The following is an 18,492-nucleotide window of genomic DNA, read 5'->3' on the forward strand; positions in this document are numbered from 1 at the left end:
GAGACGGAATCAGCGGGGGGGGCTATGACCTGGGTGGAGGTGGCACAAGAATTGATTAGATATGGCCGAAGGATGGGCCTTATGGGGAATTGGGTAAATCTAAACTCACTGTGCGTAGAGTAGAACAACGTGGGAGGATTGCACACACACACACACACACACACACACCCCCCATGAAATCTAGGGGCAAAGAGAAATCTGTTGTGGGTTGAAGGAGTTAAGGAGGGAATTCCCTGGGAGTGATGGATGGCCTACCCACTGCAGCCCTAGAGAAGCTCGTTGGAGCCTGGAAAGATCGAAGGAAATTATCTCCCAGGACAGATCAACTTTCCTGGTGAAAAGGCGAGGCGAGATGGTGCTAACTGTCCCTCTGGACACCAACTGCCCCTGAGGAGGACTTGATTGATCTCAAGTCAGGAAACTGGATGCACCATCCCCAGTAAGCGAGCAGGGGAGGGGGATGGCCAGTGCATTCACCTAAGAAGGCTCACGGACAACAGGAAGGGAGACTTGTTAATTACCTTTCCTCTTGGCCCTTTTAAAACCCCAGTTACATTTTTAGTGGACACTGGTGCTCAGGTCTCAGCATTCTGAGCAGATGTTGCCGAGTGCAATGGCATAGTTGCTGATAAAAAACAGATTTGGGTTACAGATGTTTTTGGAAACTCTAAGCCACGGCCAACGGCCCAGGTTAAGTGCTGGTTACCTGGAAATGAAACTGCAATAGAGGCTCTCATGATTTTGGGAACTTTCCCCACTGATATCCTGGGACTCGACCTTTTAAAGGGATGAGCCTGGGTGGATTCAAAAGTAAGGGAATGGAAATTTGGGCTCCCTACCATCTCTATGAGACTCTTACAGCAAGCGCCTGCATTTCCCCTCTCCAAAACTGTTAATGTAGAACCCTATGCCCTGCCCCTGGGAGCACGGGAAGGGATCACCCCAGTGATAGCTGAACTATGGGAGCAAGGGGTAATTATCCCCACACACTCACCCTATAATTCCCTGGTGTGGCCAATACGTAAGCCCAATGGGAAGTGGCAATTGACAATTGATTACCGGTGTCTGAACACCAACACAGGCCCCTTGACAGCTGCAGTGCCTAACATAGCTGAAAGAATCATACAGCAACAACTGATCATTCTACAACGACCCTTTAAGGTCTTGAAACCTGTGCTGGATGGAGCCCTCTCCCCTGTGAGGGTTGCACAGCGAGAAGCAGTGAGGAAGTGTAGATAGAGGAGGGAACCCGAACCCCCAAAGTGCTCCAAATACAAGATTCGCACTCTGACCCCCCAGACACGGAATCTTCTCCCTCATGCAAAAAACTTGCCCCTCCATTTGAACCCCACCTGAAGAATGTCTGGATTAGGAATCTGTTGTTGGCTGAAGGAATCGAGAAGCTTATTTGAGCATGGAAAAAACGAAAGAAATTACCCCTCAGGAAATCTAGTGAGATAGCAGTAATCTAACAGCAGGCTAGAAAGAAAAAAAAAAAAAAGGGTGTGTGTGGGGAATGAGGAAAAAAAACAAAACACAAAACCACCCCAACTTTGTCTCCTGTTGTATGAATCTGTTTGCTCCTTTTTTGTGGACTTCCTGGAGACACTCCACAGAATGACTGAACTCTTGCCTTCTTAACCCTTTCATCACTGTATTATGATTGTTTTTTATTTTTAAAAGGATATAAACCCTGAAGACTCTTGTCAACATATATGTGTTGGCAGCCACTGATGCTCATGGGAAGAACCATCGAATCCACACTAGGTGGATCGCCCCACCTTTTTAATTATTTTCCGCTTTGTATATGTTTTACAGGTTATAAACAACCATCGTGGGACTTATATTTTTGATTGTTAAGTGGGTTATTCCTTGCATTGCTTGTCTGATTCTTATTATGCTTGTTCTTGTACTTTGCTAGGGAAAGATGGTGTGGGAGAAGTTTGTATTCTTACTTAGTGTATGTATAATCTTGCCTCAGTCAATTCTAAATTTGAATCCCAGTTTTGGCATGGGAGTCGATACAAAGGTTTATGCATATTTGGAACCATACAGACTAGGGGATGTGCATCACCCTCCCTGGTTCTGCACCAGAAAGGTCCAAATTTACAATGATTAGTCTAAATCTTACAAAAATATTGAAAATAAATAAGTCCCCTTTTTCTTGACCAGAAAGAGGGCCAACCATGGAAAAGTAACAGGGTGTGGATTTTAACACTCAACGGCTTTTGTATCAACTTCTGAGCAATTCTGTTTGAGAATATTTATGGAACCAAATTTGTTATCAGTCCTTAACCAATAGTTTTAGTAAATTGTGTTCCCAGTTAAATATGTTTAGATATGCTTTTGGAGAATTAAACGCACAGGTCCAACAAGTCTCCAAGATGACGTTCCAAAACCGATTAGCATTGCACATGCTGTTGCTTAAAGAACAAGGAGCGTGTGGCATGCTAAATCTGACTAAAGGAGAATGTTGTATTATCCTCCACAGCACCACTACCTCCATAGAAGAAGACCGTGCAAGGATGAAGGAAGTTGCAGATAAAACCAGAGAAATGTTCCAATCGCTCCAACCGAAGGATTGGTTTGATGGATTGAGTCCTGGATCATGGATCCCTTCTCTTTTGCAAACTTTGGGACTCACGGGGTGGGGAAAGTGGCTGGTACAAATTGGAATTGTTTTGTTGATCGGATTTATATTCTTAATGGTAGGGATTGCTATGATGCAAGGTATGACTACCTGTTTGTTCTCCTTTCTCCTACCATCCGCTCTCATGGACATGTTCCATCTTGGAATCCTTAGGAGTAACGGGGTGGGGAAAATGGCTTGTAAATATTGCCCTTATGATATTGTGTGATTCAGTGCTAGGCCTTACAACAGTTATATGTATGATATCTCTCTTTCTGTCATCTCTTTCCCCTACACCTATACACTATGTTCAGATCACAATGGTCCAAGAAAAACTTAGAGTGTTTGAGCCACGGGGTGGTCTAAGAGACAGACTGTAAATTCCCTGTCGAGGGGCAGAAAGCCCTCCAAGCCTTCAATGGAATCCCTCAAATACTCGCAAGGAAATAAATAATGCAGGCCTGGCCTTCAAAGAACTGATAAGGCTCAGGCATCTGAGAAGTGTGGGAGGACTGCTTTGTGAAGACAGGATAGTTCTACCACTCATGTGGTGAGCTTGCTAGTTCTCAGTTCTCAAGGCCATTGTGTCCGATGAGTCACCTTTTGCTTCATTATCTGTGAAATGCATATGAAAGCACACACCCCTGCATATGCTAATGAAGATTATAGAGATCATGCTAAACATGTATGACTATGGCACTCGTCTCTCCACCCAAATTACACTACACGTCACCTGGGAGAAGGGAGAACTTGTGGTGAGGCTGTCCTTGGCAAGGGGTGTGGACCATGCTAATTCAGCAAACATAAAAGGGGAAAATAAATGCCCCTGGGGAAAAACAAAGAAGATCATGCCTGGGAAGATTCCCTGAAAAAGATGCTGGAACCAGGACCGGTGGTCTCTTTCTCTCTGTCTTTTTCTCTGTCTTTTCCTTTTTCTATCCCTCGTTTTCTCTTTTCTCTTAGAGTTGTTAAGTAATGGTTAGAGTTAAGTAATGACCTTAAGTACTGCTTGCCATAATTTGTCATATACCTAACTGATTATCGTGGACTTATTAAGACCTATAGTAATCATTTTGGGGAACTAATAAATGTTTGTATACGGACCTTGAGATTTATCTCACCTTGGTCTGCACTGTTGGGGATTTACGAATCTGAAGTCACTTACCCCCCTTCTTTCCTGAGAGTGGGATGTGATACCTACCACTAAAACCTAGTTTGGTTTGAATGTATATATCTAATGTTCGTGATGATGATAATGAACTAAAAGTTAATACACTTTAAAGTCTTTCAGCAGTGATGTGGCCAAGAGATGAGGTGACTGAGCATCAAGAAATCCATAGGGTACCATGTTTGGGCAGGGGAAATCCTTGTTGAGCAATGTTTGGGGTTTTTTTACTTCCTCCAATTCTAAATCTGACTTGAAACAAAAGCATATATAACTGATGTTGTAGATACTATATGTGGATTCTGCTATTTTCTGGGATAGTAATGGCTTTGATTTTTCTTTTCTCAAATTCACATGACAGTGGTAAGTGAGCTGTCTTGCTCTCCAGCAGGTTTCAGAAAGCACCAACTTCTGCTGACCTAATTGATGCCAAAGGTGATAATTAAGCTTTTTTAAAAGCTCTGAAGGCAGTCCTATTAGAATAGGTATTCATGATTGTACTAACAGGTGAGTGCAAAGTTAAAAGGGATTCTTTTATCTTTGTTTGATTGCTTAGCTATTGCCATGCAATGGAGGAGAGTTCCTCTGTTACTGACAAGCATCTTTGTAGTAAGGAGATGCTCATATTAAAATATAAGCATTGCATCTGGGTGTGTTCAAGTGCACTAAAGTGTTTAAAAAAAAAAAAAAGCAGGGGATGGCATTTTTACCAAGAAATTTGTCCGTTTATAAAAGTAGTGTGAGAATTTTCTTTAAAATTAGCAAGTTAAAGATGGTAGTGCTTGTATGAACATTAAAATGAATGCTAGCGAAGTTACTTGTCTATGGATTTGGCACATAGGAAAAGATGCTGCCATTTCGCTGAACTACTTTGTCCTTTAAAGTCTGATAGAGTTGAGTTCGGGGTGTTTGGCATTAAAAAAAAAGCAAGCTTTGAGTAGCATAGTGTAAACTTCTGCTTCCAGTGGGACAATTAAAGGCAGGGTAGTTTTAGACATCTGCAGGATAATTCTGTATTGCACCAGAACTAACAATGTTAGATATAAATCAGTATAATGCTGAGCAGGCATGAGTAATTTTATGGGTCAGATATGCAGAGGTATTTAGAGGCAGTTGTGCTGCTTGGTTGAACTTGTCCCAAAGCGGGGTCGTTTACCCAGTGTGCAGATGCCAACATACACAGAGTAGAGGTATTATCTATTTATTTCATTTCTGCAGAGATGGGTGCTAGGTAGTAATCCACAAAGCTAGCACACTGGCCTACAAACTCTTAGGAATATTTATATGGTTCAAAACACAGAAATACACGCCTTTAATTATAATTATTGGTTAGTACCTTATCTTAACAATTTCTGTTGGTTAGTACAATCTCTTGCTTTCATTTAAAGTTACAAGGTCCTTTAATTGATGTGTGCATGCTCCAGCACCATGGGGGGGATAGTCCAATTCAGTATCCAATGAGTCGGTGGTCACGATCTCCCACTGCCACCTTTACCTTTCCCCCAGTTACTGCAAATTTTGTTGACTTTATGCCTTAACCAGCAGCTGTCTGGTTTTCAGCTGGTTTTAGTGCCTCCTGTGGTGGAATGTTCCATATTATTAGCCTTCTGTTCTTCTTCAAGGGTATATTCATTAGTAAGGTGTTTATTGACAGGGTGAATAACCCGAGATGTTCTTTGTGAGCTTCCATTATTGCCCCTTGTATGGCTAGATACTCTTAAAACTAAAAATATATGTATAACATAAGGCTTTCTTTAGACTAAAATTTCTAGCATGTAGCTGCTCCTGTACAGAAACAGAACTGATAGAAGCACAGAATAAAGCAGCTAGAGGAAAACAGTTGACTCCTGTTGGTCACCTTGCAGCATTCTCCCCTCCCAGCTGATAGTGTGCTGATCTCCCTCAAAATCTGCCAAGACATACAGAGCTCTTAAATGCATGTCGTTGCATGTTATTGCATGCTTGCTCCACAATAGCATCTAGATAACTCTGGGTTTTTTTCAGGAAATAGATTTAATGCAGGAACGCAATTGTAACCAGGTAAAACTATAGCTTTGTAGGCTACATAGGGAAGGAAGAAATTGTATTTGACTTACGGTCAATTTGCAGTGTAATTTTCATCCAGAGGTCTAACACAGCAGCATGGTTTATTATATTTATAATTTAAATAATATATGATGATTCTTACCTTTTTATATATTACTTATTAGGCAGAGAATGCCTTGAGGGCTGTACTTCGTATTTTATTATATCCAGGTCTTCCAAAGCAAACCCTGACAAGTGACAATTACTATAAATATATTGATCATGTGTAGGTGGCTGTTAAGTTAGTCTGTGAACAGCTGTATAACTTTTTGGTAGCATCTAGTGGGAGGTGTCCCTGCCCATGGCAGGGGGGTTGGAACTAGATGATCTTTAAGGTCCCTTCCAACCCAAACCATTCTATGATTTGAAAAAAAAAAAATAATTCAATGTTCTGTTAATGATCTGATGGAGTCATAAGGAAGATAAGACCTATAGTTGTCAGACAAATCTTTCAGCTGACAAAAAAATAAACCTCTGGAGTACTTTGCCAGTGTCTAGTCTGCAATTGTAGTTGCAAAGTGCTGAAACAGCACTAACTTTTCCAGTGTCTGAACCTTTTCACTACTGACAAAAGTTGGCTATTTTGTTCAGTATCTGATGCCAGATGAGCCTTTAAATCTTCCGTTCTTTAAGGGCTCTTACAGGAACCTAGATGGTATGTGAGTGTGTTACCTGAAATAAAAGCCCTCGAAACCAGAAGTAGTTTAGAGAGGAGATATTGCTTTATTTGACATAGGGTGCTAGGGGGAAAACCCACAAATCTAGCACACCTTACTGGGGATATTCACCCATTATTTATACACAAAAGATTCTCATAATTCCACCTACCTAATACATAACTCCACCTAGGCTTACATTTTCATTAGGATGACCAAATAGCCTTTTGCACACACGTATCAAGTTTTGCTGCGTCAGCAAAACACTTCTGCGCAAGCGTGAGTGTCTTGGTGGTTGTTTGGGTAAGGAGACCCTTCCTCACGTTATCCTTTTAAGGTATTGAGTCATCTCAGGACAGTAAAAGTTTACTGTAAGTTTGCCAACTTCTCGAGGATGATAAAGATGTTCCTTGAAGTAGCCACAGCTCTGTCCTAAGTGGTATAGGAGTACATACTTGATACATAGAAGAACCTTGAAGTGATTAACTACTACTTGTTATCCCATCCTTGGTGATTAGCTACTCCTGACTGTCTCCTCATTATCACTATCTGTAACATCAGCTCAGTGACTAGCCATTAGTAAGAGAGTAACACTAGTAAGAGAGTCAGTAATTAGCTATTTTCTCACACAGTAAGAAGGTTAGTAGGAAACAAACAACATTTTAGTTAGCATATGGTTAGAAACAAAGCAGAGACCTGTCTTTGGTAACAAGTGGATACAGGTAAATCACCAAATGTGGGGGTTTTCTTTTGTGGTAGGCTAAAGAAAGCATTACATCAGTATTAATGCTTACCAAAGTGTAATGTTTCAGGGCTTCCTGAAAGAGTGAAACTAGCTTTCTGGTTTTTGTGTGCCACAGCAGTGTGACTGCTTCATACACAGGTTGCGAGATTGGAGAAACTGCATAGTTAATGATACCTGCTCTCAGGCTTGCCAAATGGACTGCAAACAGAACTGCTTCCAGTTGATACTGTCAAACAAATTTCATGCTCTGGAAAAGTCTTTTTCCAGCAGCAAAACATTCTCCAGTTTTGTTACCTATGGAAGATACTGCTCTATTATCTGTAAAATTGTTCAATGGATGTGTTTCTACAGTGTGAATCTTAAACATCCTTACTTTCTGTATGCATAGATAGGTAGACCACTATTTTTAAATAAATTCTGTGTCTGTATGTAACTTGATGCATCAATCAGGTATGAACACTGCTCCCTGTTCTAGGAAGCTTTCAGGACTCTATTCGGTTTATGTACTAAAAGTTATCTACAAGCAGAAGAGGACAAGAAGCAAGCTGTTTTGTTCCCTTGTTTGAATCAAGGCAAGGTAAAACTTGTAGATAGAGCACTATTTAAGTCATCCTACTTAGTACCAAGTGTGTGTGTGTGGCTTTCAGATGCTGATTGCTGGTAATCTGACTAGGAGTAATGCATCTGTAGGCAAGGCTGATAGTTTATACTTGAGCATCTGTTAATTCATAATCACATGTACTTTATCACCACTAGAGGCTCCTCCAAGTCATGCTTTGGATATGTTTCTGTGTCAGGAAGCAGCTCCTGTCTGAATCTGTCAGTGTAATGCCTCTTTACAAAGCAATGAATTTTTTAAAATCAAAATAATCAGCCATCCTCTTGATGGTATGGTTGAACCTGAATCATCAATTTGAAATAGTTACTGATCATTAACTACTGATGAACTTCAAAGCAACGTTGAGTAGAAGCTTGTAGTGCTGCTTGCTAGTAACTGGAAAAAACAAGCATGAAAATATTTGTAATGATGAGTGTGGGTAAATAATCTTAACATCAACATATTTTTATCCCAGCATAGTTAAGGCTATAATTACCAACACAAATTATTCGGACACTTCCATGTATGTCTGAAGTAGGTTTCCCATAATGTCCTGGTTCCGGCGGGGATAGGGTTAACTTTCACAAGGATCTGGAACGAGATACAGCCGGGGGATCAGCTGACCCAAACTAGCCAAACGGGTATTCGATACCAGTGACGCCATGCCCAGTATATAGCTGGGGGAGGGGAAGGAGGCGCTCCTCGGAGCGGGCTTGCGGTTTCGTGGGTCCGGTCGGTGGTATATTAATCGTGTTTTGTACGTTCCTCTATCCGTGTTATTGTTGTTGTTCTCCTCTTTCCTTCGCTGTTCTGTTAAGCTGCCTTTATCTCAACCCCCGAGTTTTGCCTTTTTCTTCCGATTCTCCCCCCATCCCGCCGCTGGGGGGTGTGTGAGTGACGACCGTGTGGTTCTTTGTTGCCGGCTGGGGCTAAACCACGACATCATGACAGAGCTGTACTTATGCTTGTATTCTCAAAACACTGTCAACTTTTGCTGCAAACTGATTATTACTGCATTGTAATTTGATAGGGTGTAGGTATCTTGCATCAGGTGCAGTGTGTCTGAGATACAGGCTCTGATCAAACAGCAGAACAACATTAAGTTTTCAAGAATTAATCTTATAAGACAGGAAAGAATATTATGGGATCATGGCTAGCATACAAATAAAGATAACTCTTATCTTCTCTGCCATTCCTTGGCTTTAGTAGCCTCAGCTTATTCCATATGCCAGCAAGTCCTGTGCTCAGGTCTTAAGTTTTTGCAGGTGTGTGTGTGTATCATTTTTCTCTGAATGGAATAAGGAATAATTTATGGAGCGCTGTGCTGGAGCTATTGGAGACACAGCATGCATTTTTGTAGATTAAGCACCAGTGATCTCTGTAGTCACAGATACTTAATGTGATGATCCTATTATTTAGAAAGTGGAGGAGCTTTTAGACACATGACTTGTTTCTGTGGAGGCTTCAAAATGAGAAGGTGCTGTGTGGCTACTGGCATATACATGAAGACCTATTGGAAGGTTATTTTTTGTTAACTTCTATTATCTGTTTCTCTAGCATTCAGTTAGTGTTCTTAAACTTCAAGACCTTAAAAAGGAAGTGCGAACCTGAAAAATTAGTTACTCAAAATTTACTGGAAGGTAGATACCAGAAGGGTCTAAGGAGAAAGTGATGTCTCACAGTAGAAAAATTGCTCTGTCTTCAAGTTCTCTACTTTTTTTTTTTTTTTTTTTTTTCTTGAGGTATCTTCATCCACACTCCAGTTTTCACTAAAAGCAGACTATTGATCTATCATAGATCTTGTCTTCTCTTCCCTGGTATGCCACTTATGGGCGGTCACTTATCTGTCACACAAATTTCTTCTGAAGTTAAGTCAAATCTGCCACTTCAAGAATAATATTTATGATGTGCTTAAATACAGGAAGAAAAATTAAATGAGTTTTAACTTCCCCCCAGTTCCTTTCTTGGTACCGATAGGCAATACTGTATAGTGTTAGAACTATTTAAGGGTTGCATTTAGTCGCACAATTGTATAAGTTTCCTCTGACTTTTCTACAAGATCCAGCTTTCTTTGTCCAAATGATCGTATCCCTTGCCTGTATTCTCATCTTACACCTGTCTTGTTAAATTTCTGTCTCGACCTTGAAATACCCTTGACCTGCGGTAGTCTGAAGTGCTTCTTCCTGACTGCTACTCTTACCCCACATGCCTTCAAACTTAATGTAAGTGGTTACAATTAATTAGATAAAAGCTTGAGTTTCAAGGATGTTTGTTCATGTACTGAGCTTAGCTCGATTGCACTGTTTCTTCTTTTATCAGAAGTATAAAGGGTACCTTAAATATCTGTGCTGCACTGCAGATTAATCAACTTTCTTTGTGCCCTTTTGCTGGCTCTTTCAGGAGATATTTCAGCAAACTGAGGATTCTGGCTTTATCTAGATGTCATATTAGTCATTGACATGGCAACTAGTTGGAACATAGGTAGAAATATCAATGCTAGCTTTCACTTCAGCATTGTACTTTCTCTTGTATATCCATCTGGCCTCAAAGATGTCTTTTTAAGCATCTGTGTACTAACGATGATCAAGAACAACCATTTTGTAGATGGTTCTTGTCTAGCCATGTGTAATTAGCTTTTTAAATGGAGCATGGTTGTTATGGCAGGGAGGTGACTTCCTGGTGATCTGCAGGAGATGAGGACTCTATGAAGGGATGTGTTCTTCAGTAGCTATTTCCTTAGGTCCACGTTGGGAGCATAAGGTCTATACTGTACTTAACACAAGGCAATCTGAGATGTGGTTCAAACAGTAGTACTTTGTAATCACTGAAGGCCAAAGCAGTTGAATATTTGTCCTTGTGACTACAGCAGCAATGCGGTCTGATCTGCTTTTTTTAAAGCAGATGTTTATCGTAAGAGCTAGTCTTCTGCTGTTAAACATATATTTGCAGGAGCTGGTACTGTGGCAGATTCTGGCTGCTTTTGCACCCCAGCCCAGGCAAGAGTACTTTGTATTGTGGGAAGTAGCAGCTTAATGCTCTGTGGGCCTCAGTGATCTGTCTCTGTTTTGGTTTTTGAATTAAGGTGGGTGTCTGTGTTTTGAAGTCATTAAATGAATTAAACATATAATTTGAAATGGACTTCCTTTCCTTAGCAGGCCAAAGCTCTAATTGAGACTCTAACAGTTCAATAATATTGTGCAATTTGGGGTTTTGTCTTGAAAGAAATAAATCTGAGATCTGAGCTAGGATTCATCTTTCTTTAATTCTCATCCCTTGCAGTGAAGTTTGCTGGCAACCAAGTCATTGCTGCTCATGAGTAAAGCTACGCTGATTGTGTAAATGCTGTGAGCTCCAAATCATCTAAAGCACAAAGCAGGGGTGAAAAGTGGTAGAGGATGACAGAATGCTGAATGTCTCTTGAATTAGGCTCCTCACTAGCAAAAAACCAAAACCTGTTACTGTAGAAACAATAGTCCAAGGAGCAAGGATGGGTATGTATCAGCTAATGCACTTATTTTAGCTTAAACTTTAAGCTTAATCTGTTTGAAGCAGCCTATGATAATGGAGCTGACAGTTGCATTGTTATACAGTAACATGAAAATATGCTTTTGTGTCTCAAACGTAGGCTTCTCACTAGCAAATACTTTCTGACATAGTGCTGGTTCCTGCAGTGGTCTAGAGGATGCTGGGAAGGGAGGCAGCTTGCATAGGTTTATCAGACCTCGCTGGCTCATACAGGATTATAGACACTTTGCAGACGGGTTGCACACTGGGGCTATGCATAATACAGTTGTATCAGTAAGTGTTACCTGTGTCTCCCTGGACTTACTGCCTGTGACCAGCTCCAAACAGGAAGGTTCAGCATCAGTAATGCAGTAGCTGAAAAATAAGTAGCATGGCTGCATAAGTGCTTAGTTGGCTTGTGTGGCAGACAGCATAGATAAGTTTTTGACTGCAATTCCTAGGTGTTGCTATTCAGTCTCTAGAAACCTATATCCCTTGTTTAAATAAACACTGGTATGTCAGCTTAAGAAGTCTTGTTAGAACTGCTGCCTGCCATGCTGAGAAAGGCAAAGTTGTGTAACACTGCAGCACAGTGCTATGGTTTACACTTGCAATGCTATAACTATTCCTTTCCCCTTGCTGCTTAGGAAAGAGGTGACTGCATCAAGACCTGCCCTGTGTTTTTAACAGAACATGTGACTGGCTGTCCCTTGAGGAGAGCTTTCCTCTTGCATGCAGCCTGGCTTGTGTAAGAGGAGAATCAAGGCAATTAGTCATTCACTGACTCGTTAATGGTGCTTGTTTAAAGAATTGTCTAAAAATAGTTAAAACAGGCTGAAGGGAAGGGTATATAGAGCTAGCTTGGACATCTCTCTACTCAGCAGAGGCAAACAGTATGGCTTGCTTTACCAAACAATAAAGCAATCTGCTGTGTTTTGGTGAGTATGCAAGTGTGGGAATGAATAGGTGAGTTCACTCTGTCAAGCCTGATGCAGAATGCTGTGATATGCTTTGGTTGTGATTACTTGAATTTGAGTAAATTAAACTAGAGAAATGACCAGGATAAGTCCGAAGTATATTGTACTGTCTCATGCTCAACCATTCCATAGACATGCCTGTTTATAAATCTGCTTCAAGAAAGTAAATTACTTACCCAGGTCATAAAAGTTCAAAATATAACATTGAACAGCATGCTGAAGATGCCATAGGCTAATGCAGCTCTTAATAAGAGATAATCTTCTGGACCCTGAAGCCTGGCAAGTGGAGGCATGTGCTCAGGATATCAACCCCATACATACGTAACTGGAGGACTTCCACACATGCTGCCAGAGACGCCAGTAATGTAGCATGATGCTTTGAATAAGCAGCGTCAAATATTCCTGCCACTGCTCCAGCAAAACTCTATTACTTTTGCAAACAGAAAAAGTTGGAAAATAGCTTTTTCTGAAGTGGACACACAGTTTCTAGAACCAGCTGCACTTGTGTTAGAGCTTTACCGGTTCAGGTACCAGCATCCTCAGCTATACCTGCAGCAGGACTGTTTCAAGTGTCAGCTGCTTCTCTAAAGCAGAGACCTAAGAGGAGATGTATGATTTGGAGTAACCTTTAGGTGCAATATTGCCAAGTATCTTTGGCTCCTTCAACAAGTATTAGACACTATAAGGAGGCTTAAGTTTCACACATTTGAAGCTATTCTTATTTTGCCCAAATAGGGAAGTCAGTGTGTTTGTACAGATATAAATAAGAACAGAGTCATCTGTTTCTGCCCAGAAAATAGACAGACTAGCCTCTCTGCATAACATGCAATTTTGGGGGGAAAAAATTGTCAAAGTAACACAGCTGTGTCTTAAGGGTTTATACTAAGCAGTTCAGAGGTCTGGGACATAGAGCTGAGGCAGGAAAAACCTCTCCGTCAAACCATGGGCACTGCAGTACTGACTTGTGCACAGCTGGAGATGGATACCTGCTGGCCCTGTGCTGGTGGGGCCATGCTTGGTTGTGCAACCAGGGAGGGGAACAGCTTCAGGAGTGTGCAGGTGGCCTCTGGCCAAGGGAAACTTCTTATTCAGCCTTAAGCCTGTCCCCAGCTTTCTGTCCTCACATACGAGTGTTAACAGCTGCCCTGGTCTGAAGCTTGGATGCTCCCTGGCTCAAGAGCACTGACAATGAGTGTGGCACACTGACTTCTGTGGTGGTGTGGTGACGAGGCATTCACTTGCTGCTCTTGAAGCAATGCTATTTGTGTAACTGACCTTGAACTGTGGGCTAGGATTGTTTAAGCAGATCAAATCTTTTGGTTGTGAGCATGCTGTGGCAAATGACTGTGAGGTGAGGACTCAGTGCTGCTATAACATTCCTATATACAGTCAGTATTATGAGAGGGCATGCGCAGAACATAAAGCCATGTGAGCTGCTGAATTTATTTCATAAAGGTGAACAGAAACCCTTATTTTCCTGGCTACCTGGCACTCTGGCCTCATAAAATTTGGGTTACAAGGCACAAGTATACACCAATCTAAGGTACTCAATGGCTCAGTAATCCAATTTGTTTGCCTGCTTATGTTTCTGGGAATAAAACTTCCCATAGCTTGTCCCGTTGAACAAGGTCAGCACCCCACATCCAAGTTGCATGATTAGATGCTTAAGCGGAAGAGGGTGACCCAGGATTCTGCTCTCTCCATATGTGACCTGCTTTTGGGGTCTCTTCTTGTATTCTCAGTTGCATGTGAGCCCAGCTGTGGTTCAGGTGCCAGGAGATGCTTCTCTGGAGATGCCACACCAGACTGGTGGGACTTTCTTGGAAGGTTGAGCAGTGCCACAGGAAGGATCTGTGCTCCACAGTGCAGAAAGCAGTATGCGAGTCCCGCTGAAAGAGGAGAGCATTTTTGACACTTAATCGGTCTAAATTCAGCCGCCTTTCCTACTGGCTGGCTTTTCTGGCTACTGTGAATGACAGGACAGCACAGATAAGTTAATATCCAGTGCTGGGATCTCTGCAGTCTTCCAACAACTGACTCTGCTCTGAGAATCTTGCCCCACAGCTGGCTGCTGACCTTAGAAGCACTGGAAGGTAACGTTTGCTGTCATCACCCATCAATATTTCGTTCATCATCAAGTTGCACTGATTTATTAAACAGACACAGATGGCATTCAGACTTGGGAAATGCTTGTGGTGGCAAGAATTGTAGAATTAAGACCACAGGTAGATGGACCAGTTAAACTCTTGCACAAGAAAGGCAAAAAAATAAAACCTTTGGATCTTTTTGGATCTCAATTAAGCATGTATTTAACAATTTATCCCCCCCCGCACAGGAAGAGTAATTAAAAAATCTGCACTGCCAAATATAAAACAAGTCTTTTCACCTTAGCAAATGTTTTTAGTCTGCATCTGAACCTAGCAAGACAGCAATGATATCTTAGAATCATAGAATCGTTTTGGTTGGAAGAGACCTTTAAGATCATCAAGTCCAACTGTTAACCTAGCACTGTCAAGTCCATCACTAAACCATGTCCCTCAGCACCACATCTACATGTCTCTTAAATACCCCCAGGGATGGCGATTCAACCGCTTCCCTGGGCAGCCTGTTCCAATGCTTGATAACCCTTTCAGTGAAGAAAATATTCCTAATATTCATCCTAAGCCTCCCCTGGTGCAACTTGAGGCCATTTCCTCTTGTCCTATTGCTTGTTACTTGGGAGAAGAGACCGACCCCCACCTCTCTACAGCCTCCTTTCAGGTAGTTGTAGAGAGTGATAAGGTCTCCCCTCAGCCTCCTTTTTCTCCAGGCTAAACAACCCCAGCTCCCTCAGCTGCTCCTCATAAAACCTCTGCTCCTGACCCCTCACCAGCTTTGTTGCCCTTCTTTGGACATGCTCCAGCACCTCAATGTATTTTTTGTAGTGAGGGGCCCAAAACTAAATATAGTATTCAAGGTGAGGCCTCACCAGTGCTGAGTTTTAGTCCTGCTGGCCACACCATCCCTAACACATGCCAGGATGCTATTGGATGCCTTGGCCGCCTGGGCACACTGCTGGCTCATATTCAGCCAGCTGTCCACCAATACCCCCAGGTCCTTTTCCAACAGGCAGCTTTCCAACCACACTTCCCCAAGCTTGTAGTGTTGCATGGAGCTGTTGTGACTCAGGTGCAGGACCTGGCAGTTGGCCTTGTTGAACCTCATACCATTGGCCTTGGCCCATGGATCCAGCCTGTCCAGATCCCTCTGCAACGCCTTTCTACCCTCAAGCAGATCAACGCTCCCACCTAACTTGGTGTTGTCTGCAAACTTACTGAGGGTGCACTCGATCCCCTTGTCCAGATCGTTGATAAAGATATTAAAGAGAACAGGCCCCAGTACTGAGCCCCGGGGAGCACCACTGGTGACTGGCTGCCAACTGGATTTAACTGCATTCACCACCACTCTCTGGGCCCAGCCATCCAGCCGGTTTTTCACCCGGCAAAACGTATGCCTGTCCAAGCTGTGAGCAGCCAGTTTCTCCAGGAGAACGCTGTGGGAAATGGTGTCAAAAGCTTTACTAAAGTCTAGGTAGACAACATCCACAGCCTTTCCCTCATCCACTAAGCGAGTCATCTTGTCATAGGAGGAGATGAGCTTAGTCAAGCAGGACCTGCCTTTCATAAACCCATGCTGACTGGGCCTGATCACCTGGTTGTCCTGTACGTACCATATGATGATCTGTTCCATAATCTTCCCAGGCACCGAGGTCAGACTGACAGGCCTGTAGTTCCCTGGGTCCTCCTTCTGGCTCCTTCTTGTAGATGGGCATCACATTTGCTATCTTCCAGTCAACCGTGACCCTCCCCGGTTAGCCAGGACTGCTGGTAAATGATGGGAAGTGGCTCAGTGAGCACTTTAGCCAGCTTCCTCAGTACCCTTGGGTGGATCCCATCTGGCCCCATAGACTTGTGTGTGTCTAAGTGGTGTAGCATCTTGCTAACCATTTCCCCTTGGATTATGGGAGCTTTATTCTGTTCCCCATCTCTGCCTTCCAGCTCAGGGGGATGGATACCCTGAGAACAATTGGTCTTACTATTAAAGACTGAGGTGAAGAAGGCATTAAGTACCTCAGTCTTTTCCTCATCCTTTGTCACTCTCTTTTCCCTCCTGCATCCAATAAAGGATGGAGATTCTCCTTAGTCCTCCTTTTGTTGTTCGTGTATTTATAGAAACTTTTTTTTTATTGTCTTTTACAGCATTAGCCAGATTCAGTTCTAGTTGGGCTTTGGCCCTTCTAATTTTCTCCTTGCATAGCCTCACACAGTCTTTGTAGCCTTCCTGAGCGTCCTGCCCCTTTTTCCAATGGCCGTAAACTTTCCTTGTCTTCCTGAGTTCCAGCCAGAGCGCTCAGTTTAGCTGGGCTGGTCTTCTTCCCTGCCAGCTCATTTTACAGTACATGGGGACAGCCAGTTCCTGTGATTTAAAGATTTCCTTCTTGAAGAATGTCCAGCCTTCCTGGACTCCTTTGCCCTTGAGTTCTAGCTTTTCAAATCTATTTTACCCTGTTGAACAACAGTTGTTGGATAGTACTGCTTGAATTAGGACTTGGTAAATGCCTTTTGGCTTGTTTTCTGAGCATTACCAGCCCAGGTAATTCCTGGTGTTTAGTTTTTTCTTGTTCAGTTAGTGGTTTGCTCATAAGAAATTGTGTAGAGTTATACTGTGAGTCTACATGGCCATTGATATAAAAAATGAACTATTTAATGGACTTAATGGAAATTGTTTTTTCCAGGTTTTCGCTGTAATGGTTGCTTGTTGATCTCTTTGTTCTGTTTCATAACTAAAATATTTTGCTTTTTTCCAGGCTCACATTAAATTTCCTATTGACTATCCATATTCACCACCTACCTTCAGATTCCTGACCAAAATGTGGCACCCCAATATTTATGAGGTAAAGTGTTTTTTAAACTAATTAATATTTTTTTCTCAGGCATATGAGAAGGTTTTCTATGTCCTTAGATTTCTAGAAGCATTGAAGGTACTAAATATCTCTAGCCATAACTAAAGTGGCTAGCTGTTGGTGTTTAAATGTCAGCTTTGTGGTTGCAGAATTAAATCTAAATGTTGTAGGAAATGCTGTTCCTGTAGGCAGGGATGGAGTCTTTCTCATACCTGGAAGTGCAGCAGGCAGCCTCAGCTGAAGTGCTATGCCATGAGCGTTGGCAATTTTAGGGGATTCTTGAATCAAGGCTGGTGTGTGGGGTCTTGCCCTACTGTGATACTTGGGCAACTAGTTGTTGTTTGTACACCTTTCAAATACACTTTTAATTTGAGTATATTCTATAAAACTGTGTGATGAGACAAGAAATAGCAGGAAATGGTTTTCTGCAGCAGTCAGCCTACGATGAAGGGGTTTAGACTTGGGGTGTTCTGACTGCAGAAAGAACTGGAGCTGGAGTCCAGCTTCAGGAGGAGTCATGCACAGCCTGGTCACCCTGGGACCAGAGTGAACAGATACCTTTGGGCTTAATGTCTGCTAGCCAATTTGAAGTGTCCCTTAGTTCAGTGCATGTGTGGGTCATTCAAAGTGTAACACTGGGCTATCAGGTCCATGATTGGATCATGGTACAACTATATAGCAGGTCCAGAAGGGAAATGATTTTATATAAATACTTTTTAGAAAGCAGCACTCCCTAGCTTGAAAGCATTGTCTTCATGACGCTGAGTACAGGCTGCTTGGAGAGATTTAAGGTAAAGCACTGGGGGAAGTGCTGCAATGAGGATGTCTGGTGCATTTCAGCATGGCATAGTGCTCTGCTGATGGACTAGCTCAGGGGCTGATGTTAGCCCAGCTGTGTTAATATGGCAGTGCTCAGGCTAACCTCTGCTGTTGCTGGGGCATAGCATATGTTGCCCTGCATCTGGTATGAATGGACTATGTTGTGTTTCTTGTTGGGCTTTCATCTATCAAGTGACCTTTAAGGCTTATCCTAGAGCCTGGTTGAGTTGAGTTGTTATGTTAGAGCTCATGTGAGCAGCAGCTTGAGACAGTTAGTCTCTGCTAATAGTGCTACTGCAAAGACTGTTGGAAGAAGCATTTCATTTCATACAATTGGTTCAAAATTACCAAATTTCATAGAGCTGTATTTGA

The 18,492-nt window shown here is 42.3% G+C and overlaps 1 protein-coding gene across 2 annotated transcripts in view; it reads left to right on the forward strand.

Moving 5' to 3' along the window:
- LOC128901947 (ubiquitin-conjugating enzyme E2 R2-like) overlaps positions 1 to 18,492 on the forward strand; it is a 71,723-nt gene that overhangs the window by 30,884 nt on the left and 22,347 nt on the right. For both annotated transcript variants that reach the window (XM_054184137.1, XM_054184138.1), the window contains one exon: positions 17,206 to 17,292. In XM_054184137.1, coding sequence (XP_054040112.1) covers positions 17,206 to 17,292 — 87 coding nt within the window. The remainder of the gene's footprint in view (positions 1 to 17,205; positions 17,293 to 18,492) is intronic.

Source organism: Rissa tridactyla, chromosome W, assembly GCF_028500815.1.
Source record: "Rissa tridactyla isolate bRisTri1 chromosome W, bRisTri1.patW.cur.20221130, whole genome shotgun sequence".
Classification (NCBI taxonomy): domain Eukaryota; kingdom Metazoa; phylum Chordata; class Aves; order Charadriiformes; family Laridae; genus Rissa; species Rissa tridactyla.